This window comes from Heptranchias perlo, chromosome 22, assembly GCF_035084215.1.
Source record: "Heptranchias perlo isolate sHepPer1 chromosome 22, sHepPer1.hap1, whole genome shotgun sequence".
NCBI classification, from domain to species: Eukaryota; Metazoa; Chordata; class Chondrichthyes; order Hexanchiformes; family Hexanchidae; genus Heptranchias; species Heptranchias perlo.
Genome location: NC_090346.1, coordinates 25,038,318 through 25,052,302, shown reverse-complemented (window position 1 = coordinate 25,052,302; position 13,985 = coordinate 25,038,318). Strand labels below are relative to the sequence as shown.

General features: G+C 42.8%; 1 protein-coding gene across 1 annotated transcript; it reads left to right on the top strand.

Annotated features, from left to right (window-relative positions):
• Positions 1–439: 439 nt before the first annotated feature.
• On the top strand, positions 440–11,916 carry mrps34 (mitochondrial ribosomal protein S34). Its single transcript, XM_068003162.1, has 3 exons — positions 440–862; positions 7,463–7,505; positions 8,527–11,916. The coding sequence occupies exons 1-3, from the start codon at positions 545–547 to the stop codon at positions 8,817–8,819; spliced, it is 654 nt and encodes a 217-aa protein (XP_067859263.1). The 5' UTR covers positions 440–544; the 3' UTR covers positions 8,820–11,916.
• The last annotated feature ends 2,069 nt before the right edge of the window (positions 11,917–13,985 follow it).

The window sequence follows — 13,985 nt, the reverse complement described above, 5'->3', positions numbered from 1 at the left end:
ATTAGTTTCAAGGTTGCTTAATTCAAATCATCAGTTAATTCATTTTTACTACTACATTCTCACTTTTCTCTTAGTCACATTGCTTAATTGAAATTATTGGATTTTTTTTTAGTGCAATATACGACTTTGAATTATCAGGAAGAATCTAGATCTGATTCCCTATCTATCTGTTCTCTCCACAATATTGACTGACCTGTCAAGTGTTTCCATCATTTTCTGTTTCTGTTTCAGATTTTAAGCAGATTTTCTGTTTTATTTACATTATCAGGAGTGGGCTGTATACATGAAGCTTTAGAGATGCTCACTGTGTACTTCAAATATTTACGATTTTTGGTTAAACCATCAGTTATTTCTTTTTATTCCTGTAGGGGGCGCCAGGACTCCACAAATCAGGGCGGAACGTTTATGCCGGTTGGAGGGGGGGGGGGGGGGGGGGGATGGTTTTGGGTGTTGCACGGTTTTTTTTTGTTTTGCGGTCCGGGTGCTGCATGAAGAAGGTTCTCGGCGGATCCTCCGGTCTCCCGCCTTTAAACCGAACCGAGCGATGGCCCGCAAGAAGAAGGTCCGCGCCATCGCCGCCATGGCCCGCAAGGTGCGCGAGTACTGGGCCCTGAAGAACCGGCCGCGGGACAGCGAGCGCTTCGCGCTGGACTATGAGACCATGAGCCGGCCTTACAGCGGCAAGAAGCTGCCGGTCCTGGCGCACCGCGACATCCGCACCGAGAGCCGCCTCTTCCACTTCCTCAACCGCCTGCCGCTCTTCGGCATCGGCCGCCTCGTCACCAAGAAGTCCTGGCTCCTGGCTTACGACGAGCCCTGTTACTGGGTCATCAACAAGGTCAAAGTGGATTACACGGCCCAGGTTAGCCGGCCCGGCCCCGGGCTCACTTCAACAGCAGAGCCCCCCAGGATCAGCCCTGAAAGCACCAGCTGTTACCCGGGGCTGCGGGTTGCCACCTTCCCACTAAGTCCAAAAACCGGGGCAGGGGGTTGGGGTCAAGGCCCGTGTTATGTTATTTCTTATGCTGATAATTAATGACTTCAATAATGTAGTGTGGCTGGACCACACTGTCGGGTCCTCGCTCTCTCTCAATACTTGTAAACAATTTTACAACACCAAGTTATAGTCCAGCAATTTTATTTTAAATTCACAAGCTTTCGGAGGCTACCTCCTTCCTCAGGTGAATGATGCGGATCGTTCACCTGAGGAAGGAGGTAGCCTCCGAAAGCTTGTGAATTTAAAATAAAATTGCTGGACTATAACTTGGTGTTGTAAAATTGTTTACAATTGTCAACCCCAGTCCATCACCGGCATCTCCACATCATGACTACTCTCTCAATACTGTTCACTACTCCAGGATCATCCTGGAATTCAGAGATAACCCCCGGCTTTTCCTCCACTACAAACCGTCTTCTTAAACCCTTCCATCCTCCCGCCTCCATCAACATATGGAGAGCTCACGGACATCTTTGACACTAAGATTGAGACCAACCGTTCAGCTGCATCTTCCGCAGCCCTCCCTGCCCCTTCCCCGCCAAGCCAAACTTCCCCCAAGGTATCCCTTTTCCTAGCCCTGAACTCGATTCTTCCTCTAGTTTCACTCCAATCTCCCCACACGCCTTCTTTGAGCTCATCTTGTCCATGAGACCCACCTCCTGCTCTCTTGACCCTATTCTCACAAAACTGCTGACCACCCAACTTCCTTTCCTGGCCCCAATGCTAATTCCCTCTCCTCAGATACTGTCCCTCTCCCTTTCAAATCTGCTGTCAACACCCACCCCCTCAAAAAAAAACACCCATGACCGCTCTGTCATTGCAATCTATCGCCCAGCTCTACCTCCTTTTCCTCGCAAGTCCTTGAATATGTTGTCACTTCCCAAATCTGTGCCCACCTTTACCACAATTCCATGTTTGAACCTCTCCAATCAGGTTTCTGCCCCTGCCACAGCGCAGAAATGGCCTGAATCAAAGTCACAAATGACATTCTGTGCGACTATGACCATGGGGAACAATGCCTCCTCATCGTTCTCGACCTCTCTGCAGTCTTTGACACGGTTAATCCTCCTCCAATGCCTCTCCTCTGTCGTTCACCTGAGTGGGACTGCCCTCACCTGCTTCCACTCTTAGCTATCCAATCGTAACCGGATAATCTCCTGCAATTTGCTTATCTTCCCACCTCTGGAGTCCCCAAGGATCTATCCTTGGCCCCTTCCTATTTCTCATCCACATGCTGCCCCTTGGTAACACCATCTGAAGACATGTCATCAAGTTTCACATAGTACGTTACAGCACAGAAAGAGCCCATCGTGCCTTTGAAAGAGCTATCCAATTAGTCCCACTCCCCTACTGTTTCCTCATAGCCCTGTAATTTTTTTCCTTTCAAGTATTTATCCAATTCCCTTTTGAAAGTTACTATTGAATCTGCTTCCACTGCCCTTTCAAGCAGTGCATTCCAGATCATTACAACTTACTGCTTAAAAATAAATGTTTCTCTGGTTCTTTTGCCAATAGTCTTAAATTTGTGTCCTTTGGGTTCCAACCTTTCTGCCAGTGGAAACAGTTTCTCCTTATTTACTATCAAAACAGTTCATGATTTTGAACACCTCCATCAAATCTTGTCTTAACCGTCTCTGCTCTAAGGAGAACAAGCCCAGCTTCTCCAGTCTGGCCACTTAACTGAAGTCCCTCATCCCATTCTAGTAAATCTCTTCTGCACCCTCCCCAAAGCCTTGGCACTAAAATGTGGTTCCCAGAAGTGAACACAATACTCCAGCCGAGGCCTAACCAGTGTTTTATAAAGGTTGAGCATAACTCCCTTGCTTTTGTACTCTGTGCCACTATTAATAAAGCCCAGGATCCCATGTGCTTTTTTAACAGCCTTCTCAACTAGTCCTGCCACCTTCAAAGATTTGTCTACATACACCCCCAGGTGTCTCTCTTCCTGCACTCCCTTTAAAATTGCACCATTTAGTTTATATTGCCTCTCCTCATTCTTCCTACCAAAATGTATCACTTCACACTTCTCTGTGTTAAATTTCATCTGCCATGTGTCTGCCTATTTCACCAGTCTGTTTCTGTCCTCCTGAAGTGTGTCACTATCCTCCACATTGTTTACTACACTTCCGAGTTTCGTGTCATCTGTAAGCTTGAAACTTTGTACGCTGATGACTCCCAGCAATACTTCACCACCACCTCTCTCAACCTCTCCACTGCCTCTGTGTTTTCAGACTGCTTGTTTGACATCCAGTCCTGGATGAGCTGCACCTTCCTCCAATTAAACATTGGGAAGACCAAAGCAATTGTCTTTGACCCCTACCACAAATTCTGTTTCTTCACCGATTACGTCCCTCTCCCTGGCCACTGTCTCGGGCTGAACCAAACTGTTCGCAACCTCACTGTCCTATTTGACCCTGAGCCGAGCTTCCGACCTTATTGTGTTTCCCATCACAAAGCCCACCTACTTCCACCTCCGTAAATCGCCTGTCTCCTCCCCTGCCTCAGCTTATATGCTGCTGAAACCCTCATCCATGCTTTTCTTACCTCTAGACTTGACTACTCCAATGTCTAGTCCCAGCCTCCCATCTTCCACCCTCCACAAACTTGAGCTCATCCAAAACTCTGCTACCTGTAACCTAACCTGCACCAAGTCCTGTTCACTATCATCCCTGTGCTCGCTGACTTAGAATGGCTCCCAGTCCAGAAGCGCCTCGATTTTAAAATTCTCAACCTCGTGTTCAAGTCTCTGCGTGGCCTCGCCCATCTCTATCTCTAACCTTTTATAGCCATACAACCCTCCAAGAACTCTGCGTTTTTCCAGCTCTGGCCTCTGCATCCGTACCATCAGCCATCTCGGTTCTAAGCTCTGGAATTCGCTCCCTAAATCTCCATCTCTTTTTCCTTTAAGATGCTCATAAAACCTACCTCTTTGACCAAGCTTTTGGTCACCCGTCCTGATCTCTCTTCCTTTGGCCCGGTGTAAATTTTGTCTGATAACGCCCCTGTGAAGCACCTTGGAATGTTTTCCTACGTTAAAGGTGCTATATAAATGCAAGTTGTTGTTGTCAGTACATCAGCCACAGGAGTGGGTGGAAACACTTCTGTTGAAATGTTTATAGTTTAGGCTGGTGGCAATCCTACCTCAAAACTTGGGCTTTTAATGTGTCCGGGTGTTTCTATTTTGGGATGTTTGCTATCCCATTCAATTAGATGTGTCACAATCATTGCATGAGGCAATGATGGGGCAGCGCCAAGAATTTTTTGAAATATTCTATTTCTCAATTAAATTTGTGGCTTTTGTATCACTGTTGTAAATCCTTCTGAATAAAGCCAATTGTGCAGCGATGGAGAGGGTTAAGAACATAGGAATGTGCAGGAGTGAGAAAGACCACAACAACTTGCATTTATATAGCGCCTTTAGCATAGTAAAACATCCCAAGGAGCGTTATCAGACAAAATTTGACACTGAGCCACATAAAGAGGTATTGGGGCAGGTGACCAAAAGCTTAGTCAAAGAGGTAAGTCAAAGACCCTCTGGCCAGTCCTAAAGTTAGTTGTGGTCCTACTAACAGCACCCAAATGGGCATATAGCTTAAAAGTGCTATATAAAATTAACGTCATGTTGAGGCAGAAATTCCCAGTTTATTGTACACCAATTTAACCAGCTGAGCCATACGCAGCTCCAAAACATGTTCTTTAAGCAGATGCACGTGCAGACTGTGTAGAATACTGACTAGTAATTACAGATCTAATTTTTCTTCTAATGTGTATAAGGTACTTCATGCCACTGTTTAAAATATCAGCTGTTTTAACCATGTTCCTGTAGGAGTAACATAATTATACACCTTTCCTGAAAAGAAAGATCAAACTTGCCTTGGCTTGTCCCATCAATGATGTTGCACAATTGCCATTTATTAGCACTGACATAGAATGTACAGCACAGAAACAAGCCCATGCTGGTGTTTATGTTCCACATGAGCCTCCTCCCTCCCTACTTCATCTAACCCGTTCAGCATATCCTTCTATTTCTTTCTACCCCGTGTTTATCTAGCTTCCCCTTAAATGCATTTGTTAGTCGCCTCAACTACTCCTTGTGGTTGTGAGTTCCACACTCTAACCTCTCTCTGGGTAAAGAAGTTTCTCCTGAATTCCCTATTGGATTTATTAGTGACTACTTTATATTTATGGCCCCGAGTTCTGGTCTCCCCTGCAAGTGGAAACATCTTCTCCACGTCTACCCTATCAAACCTTTCATAATCTTAAAAACCTCTATCATGGCATCCCTAAGTCTTCTCTTTTCTAGAGGAAAGAACGCCAGCATGTTCAAACTTTCCTGATAGGTATAACCTCTCAGTTCTGATATCATCCTAGTGAATCTTTTTTGCACCTTCTCCAATGCCTCCATATCCTTTTTATAATATGGAGACCAGAACTTTTCACAGTATTCTAAGTGTGGTCTAACCAAGGTTCTATACAATTCTACACAAGTTTAACATAACTTCTCTGCTTTTCAATTCTATCCCTCTAGAAATGAGCCCGAGTGGTTGATTTGCTTTTTTCATGGCCTTATTAACCTGCATCGCTACTTTGAGTGATTTGTATATTCCTAACCCCAGATTCCTCTACTCCTCAACCCCATTTAGACTCTTATTATCCAAGTAGTATCTGGCCCTCTTACTCCTACCAAAATGTAATACCTCTCACATATCTATATTGAAATTCATTTGCCAATTACACGCCCATTCTGCAAGTTTACTAATGTCTTCCTGTATTTTGAGGCAGTCCTCCTCGGTATTAACTATACCCTCTAATTTGGTGTCATCCGCAAATTTGAAATTGTACTTGTGATTCCTCAGTCCAAATAGTTTATATAAATAGTGAACAACATGGTCCCAGCACCGATCCTTGTGGAATGCCGTTTCCTACCTTTTGCCAGTCTGAGTAACTACCTTTAACCCCTACTCTCTATTCTGTTTTGTAGCCAGCTTGCTGTCCATTCTGCTACGTGTTCCCTGATTCGACATGCTGTGATCTTAGTCATGAGTCTACTATGTGATACCTTATCGAAGGCCTTTTAAAAATCCAAATATATATCTACTGCATTACCCTTGTCTACCCTTTCTGTTACTTCTTCAAAGAATTCACTAAGGTTGGTCAAGCATGACCTTCCCTTTTGAAATCCGTGCTGATTATTTTTTATGATATTTTCGGTTTCTAGATGTTTTTCTATTACATCTTTGAGTAAGAATTCCAATATCTTTCCTACCACTGACTTTAAGCTAATTGGTCTATAGTTCCCTGGACTGGTTCTGTCTCCCATTTTAAATATAAGAATCTCACTATTCAATTTTCTAATTAATTTTTATATATATGTAATAGTGCCTCTGCTATCTCTTCCTTAACTTCTTTTAATATGCGTGGATGTAATCCATCCGGACCAGGGGTTTTATCCTGTAAGTTTGATTAGTTTATAAATTAACTCCCCCCTTTCTATCTTAAATGTCTTTATATCTTTTTTGATCTCTTTGTCTAATGTCTTGCCCACCATGTTAGTCTCCCTGGTAAATACTGAGGCAAAGGAATTATTTAATATTTCTGTCATTACTTGTGAGTTTATTTGTACGGTGCTCTCCTATATTGATAGTCAGTGTACAGCAGCAGACTAGTAAATCAACAAATACAGCAAATGTATGGAATGCAGAATTGTCAAGACATTAAGCTCACACTGTGCAGTTTACCCATTCCCAGTGGACAGAAATCAGATGCCCTCGTGGATCACAGTTTGGAAATCTATGGTTTAAAGGTTTATTATGCTGTAGTCTCCACTCAGTATTTGTTTCAGTATATGGTCAGCAGAGACTGAGTCTGTACGCACCAGTCTTGCTGACACCAATGATATGGAGTGAACACCATGCAAGAGAGCTGTCCTTGGTGTATTTTCTACTCTGAAGTGCATATAAAACAGTATGTATTTGTGAAATAAACATTTTCTTTAAAAAATGCACTGGGGATCATTCTATTCCCCCATTCTATATTTGGAATAGCCCTATTTAGGAAAAATGACGAAAGAAGACTTCATTAATTGGGTCTCCAAGATTGCAGTGTTAGGCCTACACAGTAAGGTTCAGCTGAAAAGCAAATTACAAATGTTAACTCTTTTAGCTTAAATTTTTGATATTGCATGTGTGGGACCATGGAGGACATTGTGCTGTATAAGGCAGTCGATAGTGCTGCAAGATTTTATCTAAAATTGAGCCGGGAAAGGATTCAAAAATGGCACCTAATCATGTTACACTCAATATCTTATCAAATCTTAACTCCTAGTTTTTCATCAGCATATTTTCCCTGTGTTACCAATTTTCTAATTGTCACTAGCACCCTCTTAAGTGATCATCCAGAATTCTGTAACAGTAAGGGATTAAAGCTACTGCTGCGACTGTAATGACGCTGTTTTTCTCCCTACAGGATATGGACCATGGAAAAGCATGGGGAGTGCTAACATTCAGAGGTAGGGTTCTGACAGTGCATTTTTAACAGCTACCTTAACACAAACTCGACAGAGGTAGTGAACCTATTGGGGCCTGGGTTTGTCTCGGTGAAACTGCATGTAACCAATCCTGATGTGATCTGGTTGTTTCAAAAACAAATTCTGCCTGTTTATTGTTCTTACAGAAAGTGCCCAGAGATTTATCCCCATAACGATACTTTACAGTTGGAAATCTGATTTATGATCTTTTTTTTGATTTAATGATTTGTTTTTTCCACTGCTCTCTGTATCTGACATCTGACGTGGGGCATTTTGCATTGAAGTGATTTATTAGCCAACTGTAGCTAATGCTTTTTTAAAAAAAAAGTTCAGACAAGAAAATAACGTCCTCCTTAAATGGGTCCAAGTTTATGCTGTGTGTGTGGAGGGGAAGGGTGGAGGGCCGGGCGGGTGCGGAGGGGAGGCCGGGCGTGTGCATGCAGAGGGGAGGGCGGGGGGGAGGGAGGTGGTGTTCAGAGAGGAGAGCGGGCGTGAAAGGGGAGGGCTGCCGGGTGTGGAGGGGAGAGGAAGGCGGCTGGGTGTGGAGCAGAGCGGAGCGGAGGGTAGGGGAGGGGAGGGGGGCTGGGCGTGGAGGGGAGGGGAGGGGGGCCGGGCGTGGAGGGGAGGGGAGGGGGGCCGGGCACGGAGGGGAGGGAGGTTGTGTGTGGTTGGAAGAAATATCTGAAATAGAGGGAAGGAAAATTGGACAAATCAGCTCTTATGCTTCTGGTAGCCAGTTTAAGAAAAGTATTCTCCTGAGAACAAGTCATTGCTGTCTTGGGTGAAAATGGTCCATGAGATGGAGAGTCCTAAAGAGTGGCAGAAAAACTGAAAATATTTCGTAAAGGGGTGAAAACGTGAAGAACTAAATCAAACTAGCTATTTTAATATTGCATATAACTCGAGCAGACCATTTTGTTTGATTCTTGGGTTTGGATTACTGAACCTCCAACAGTCTTGCGTTTTGTCAAGCAAATTATTTTCCTTGTTCTCTTGCACGTAGGAAAGACTGAAGAAACGGCTAAAGAAATAGATAAAGTCATGTACCATGATTGGCGTCTGGTACCAAAACACGAAGAAGAAGTGTTCAAGAGCTTCACGCCTGTTCCTGAGACGAAAATCCGCTATGTTCCGTATCCGCCTTTGCTTCGTGCCATGATACTGGCTCAGAGACTGAAAGAGGAAAAACCTATGGGAGAGGAGCCCATGATCGATCTAGAAAGAAATCGCCACTTTCCGAAGGACTACTTTAAAAACCTGGACTTGAAGAAACAGGCAGAGGGCACCCCAGTGTAATGAGAATCTGCATAACTCATAGTTACTGATGGACTAAAGTGTTGCTGTTTCCAGCAATTTCTAACATGCTAATCATATATAATAAAATCCATCTTTTGTACTAAGCTGTAAATTCTCAGTCGAGCGTACGACATGGACAGGCAGGAAAAGACCAGCTGGTCCATCAAGCCTGCCCCACTCCATGATGACTGGAGCATCTTGACTAGATACTTCCTCCCCTCCGCCAACCCCGCAGCCATGTAATCTCCTGGGAGAGGCAAAAAAACAGAGGAAAAACTCAGGGCCAATAAGGGATTAAAAAAAAATCTAGATCATTCCTCTCCAAACCCCTCAGGCGTCCAAATCCAGTCCAGGAGATCACATAGACCTAGTGTTATTTAAAAAGACACTTACCTTCTATATGATGCGATTTCTGCCCCAGTCAAGAACCAGTCCAGCTCCCTCTTGAAGGCATCATGAAATACTCACTTCCCCCAAGCAAACCTGCCCCTTTTTGCATTCATGATACGGCAGGATGACCTGGTGCCCTTGGTTTAAGGTGGTATTGGTTGCATTGTTAATGCTATGCTTCATTATTTTAATACTTTTGTGAAAACTATTTTTGATCTAAATTGAAAATGCATCGACTGCATTTTAAGTGTTACTTCGATCCTTAGAATGTCAGGTTTATAGTTGTAGCTGAAAACTATAAAGGGGATCTTATTGGACATTGGTCTTTATCAAGCACCATTACTTGAAAAGGATGTGGCAGCTTGATTCAATCTATTCGACTAAACTTTGAGCTTAATGGGGTAGAATTTTGGTGGGGGGAGGGGGTTTCTCGCAATATCCCACCGTAACGGTGGCAGAAACTGAGAATCAGCACAAATGGCCGTTTACACTGTTACCTGGCTGATTTGTGCTGAAGTTACAGTGGAAGATCGGGAGAATAGTCGTGGAAATTCTACCACAGTGTCTCTCTTTCCCCCACCCCCCCGCCCCCCACACTGCTATTACTTATAACCATTGGCCCATTAGAAATCAGCACAGCACTCCTACACCTCAGGTAATATTTGAGTCAGTTTCTTACTGCACTTTAATTCTCCTGTCATGTGCCTGTTCAATAATCCAAAACTAATGATTGGGGCTTGTCTGATCTTGACCTATTGATGGGTTTGACCTAAGTGATGCAAGGAAAATGGATTCTGTATTTTTAATTTTGTTTCACTATATATAAAATTATTTAGATTGAGGCATATATTAGGGAGGTAGTTGGCACTAGATGGAGCTGTAGCTCTGTTCTAAGTTCCTAATGGCTGGACCCATTATGAGATGGTGTTAACTTGTTTAGTGTAGAAAGGTGTTGGAGTGGTGCAATACATTTTTATATCAATATCTTGTGCTATACATTGAGAGCTCCTATAAATGTACACATGAAACTGTACCACCAGGCTCTCTCTCAGACTTCACACAAAGGGTAGTGAAAATCTGGAATTCTCCCCCAAAAAGCTGCTGTGGCTCGGTCAAGTGAAAATTTCAAAACTGAGATTAATAGATTTTTTTGTTAGGCAAGGGTGTCAAGGGATATGGAACCAAGGTGGAAAATTGGAATTAACATACAAATCAGCCATGATCTAATTGAATGGCGGAACAGGCACGAGGGGCCGAATGGCCTACTCCTGTTCCTATGTTCTCCCAGGGCTCAGTTAAGTCAATGAGTAGCTGAGCCATGCACAGCAAGGTCCTAGGTTTAGTTGATATCAGCCCTGGCAGCAGTTGGGGCATTATAATTGGCATCAGTATGCTGGGTTAGGCTGGGGGAAATCCGGGGTTCCTGCTCCTCATATCTATCCAATTGCTCCTGTGAAAAGTGCACATGTATGGATGTCAGGTGAAGATAATCAGGCTCAGCTATAATACCCCACCCCCCTCCAGGTGACCGGATAGCCTCCTTGCAATCACTGTTTTAATTTCGGATGAGAATGGTCAGTTGGTGGAGAATTGGAAAGTGTTTGCCACTTGTGGGCATATACCCCAGAAATTGAGAGGGGTGGAAAACTAAAGAAACTGCACATTTAAATAATGTGCTTTGTATTACCCAGTCTTTCCAATTTTGTCTTTTTGTGCTGTATTTAATTTGCCAATTTTATTAGAACCATATTCCACTTACACCTCATCTGCGGCTGACTCCATTTCAGGTCATTCACTGGGTTGAATTTCCACAGAGGTTCTCCCGATTATCCGCTGTAATTTCAACGGATGTTTTGTGGAAAACTCCGGAGAAATGGTGTAAACGCTACATTACTGATTTGTACGTTTAGGACCGCTAATGCTTCACTTCAACCACCCATAAATAATTACGCTCTGAATGTGAAATAATGCAACACATTTAATCAGACAGTTGCTCTGTGGCAAGCAAATAGACTGTGAATAATTGTCGCAATCGTTTTTACAAAGTCAATAAAGAAATAGCCTAGTATTTTGAATGTAGGAAGCATAAGGGGTGTCCACAGTACGCCATGAGCTGGGAATTTCCTCGGACCTGCTTCACTCCGCTGCCATAACTTCGCTGGAAGTCCAGCGGAAACCTCATTTATGCACATAAGCAGGTTGCACGTTGCACTGCCAGCAAAGTTACGGCAGCAGAACAGGAGCAGCTCTGAGGAAATTCCCAGCACGTTTATGCTTAAGTGATCACATACCAACTGCATTTTCCAAATGTTTTTGTGGTTTCCCATTTTTTCATCACTGTCCTCAGAACTGAGGTTAGCAGAGGAGTGGTCTGAGCTATGGAGTTGTTCGTGTTTCACTGTCAATGCTACACTGCAGTTAGCCAGTAGATGGTACAATTTAAGCAAGGTGGGGCTGTCTTTGAGCACTATACAGCGATGGAGTACAATCAACTACTGCACTGCAAAACTCTTCTAAGACATACCCCTAGAGTGATGGTCAGCCTCCATATTATTGCACTTACCGATTGTAACTTCTGTAAATTATGAAGTGCTGTTTCTGATAAAAACAGAAAAAAGTTATGAAGAGATCAGGAGAACACCACAAAAATTCTTCTCCTGTTTCTCTGAAATTGACCCTAAAGAAAATAAAACCTTGTTAAAATATGTGTCGGTTGTTAGAGAATAAATTAATGTCATATTTAGAGAATGTAAGGGATATTTTCCTAATTTTCTTTATGTTTTATACCCTTGTTGGGATTCATAAAGTTCTGACAAAGTGGCAAATGCACTCCTGTCTCACATGAATGTACATATGCACTGGAGTTTGGATATGTTGTGTGGGTATACTATTCAAGCATGAGGTGATCCTCCAATTCACCCATGGAACCCCCGACATGAAAAAAAAAATTCTTGGCAATTTTTGCTGGTTTTCAAACCTTCAAAGTTCTTCATTTTACTTATTGTTCTATTTGGAAATACTATCAAATTTTCCATTAATACTTGGAAAGAAACTACAACGATAGATGTCAGACTATGTAATGGGGGAGAATTTCCATCGGGTTCTCCTGATCTATTCCCATAACTTCAGTAGAAACCCTGAACGGCCTTTTTTAGCCATTTAAGCCATTTTAGGGGTTCTGCTGATCTGCCAGTGTTGTGGCAGTAGATTGGGAGAACCCCTGTGAAAATTCCAGGCCAATGTAATTATCTCATATTAAAGCAATTTTGAAATAACCATCAGTCCTGACAGTAAACTAGAAATGTTAACCTACTTTTCCTTTTTATAGATATTTCAAGCATTTACTGTTTCTATTTCAGATTTCTAACATTTCTAATTTTTTTTAAGTCTCTGCTCTGTGCTATATTTATCTGTAGTTCACAGCAATCTCATTGATGAGCTTTCTTAGGTTACACAACAGCAGCAGATCAAAATTGAAACTATTAGCAAATGTCTGGTATTTTCTGATCTTCTCAACAGGTGTAAACAGCAAGAAAAAGATTAAAAATCTTGAAGTGGCCAGTCATTAAAATATGTCAGCCTTTATATTGATATTTTTAAAAATCATAGTCAAGCTGTTCAAACTTATTTGGAGCATAAAAGCCTGCATACTCCAGTTAGACAGAATGGCCTGTTTCTGTGCTGTAAATTCTATGTAAAAGTTGGATGACAAAGCCTGTCAGGATTTTGCATTCTATGCCATGAATTCCAGGGTTTGAAACTTGAAATGCCACAGTGGATGATGGTACTGTTTACACTGTGTCGACAGTGATGGGAGCACAGAAGTAGCTAATTCTGTTTTACTTGGGTTCAAACAGTTTTTGTTATGAAGTGCACTACCACAAATATAGGATTCACTGCAAGGCTCAGTGATTTAGTGAAAAATGAAACCACTGAGTGTTGTTGATCCCATAACATAAGAGCCTCATCATAGGCCTTAATTTTACTACACATGTTGAACACTGGTCGAAACAGAATAAAGCTGAAAATAATTGCATGTTTTGCATTCACCATCTACTGGATGCAAGAGCCATGTTGCAAGTGGGTGAAACTGGGTGGTGATGTTGAAGGGACTAGATTGTGTTTGTGTAGATAGTTGTTTCAACTAAACAATCCCAAGTTATGTAAAGGCAGAACTAGGTTAGATGTTAGAAGGTGGTTCTTTTCCCAGAGAATAGTGAACCTGTGGAACAGGTTGCTTGCTCATGCGTTGAATGCTGATTAGCTGAATTCTTTCAAGTGAGAGCTGGACCTGTTTCTGGCTGGGGAGGCGATCACCTTGTCCAAAAGGTAGGTACAGTATAACAATAACAAGGGCTAGAATGGTCTCCTGGACTAGTTTCGACCGCAGATTTTCCCCCCTAATTGGCCTGGGTTTTAATCTTTTTTTTGCCTCTTCCAGGAGATTACATGGCTTCCGGGAGGGGTGGGGAGACATCACAACTGTGTGGGACAGGCTGGATGGACCAGTAGATCTTATCCTGTCTGTCATTTTTCATATGTTTGGATGTGAGCACCTCAGCTTAGAAAAGGCAGCCAGCATAGGCAAGGAGATCAAGACATTGATAGTAAATAAAAGAGTGAGAAACTCAAATCATCAAGATCAAAAGGTTAGGTAGGCAAATAAAAAATGAAGAGTAAGGTTTCAGACAAGATGCTTCTGTTGACTTATTTCACCCTCTGTGTTGATCTGCTTTCTCCTCGTGCAAGATGGTTTAGGTGGGGGACGGGCGCTCA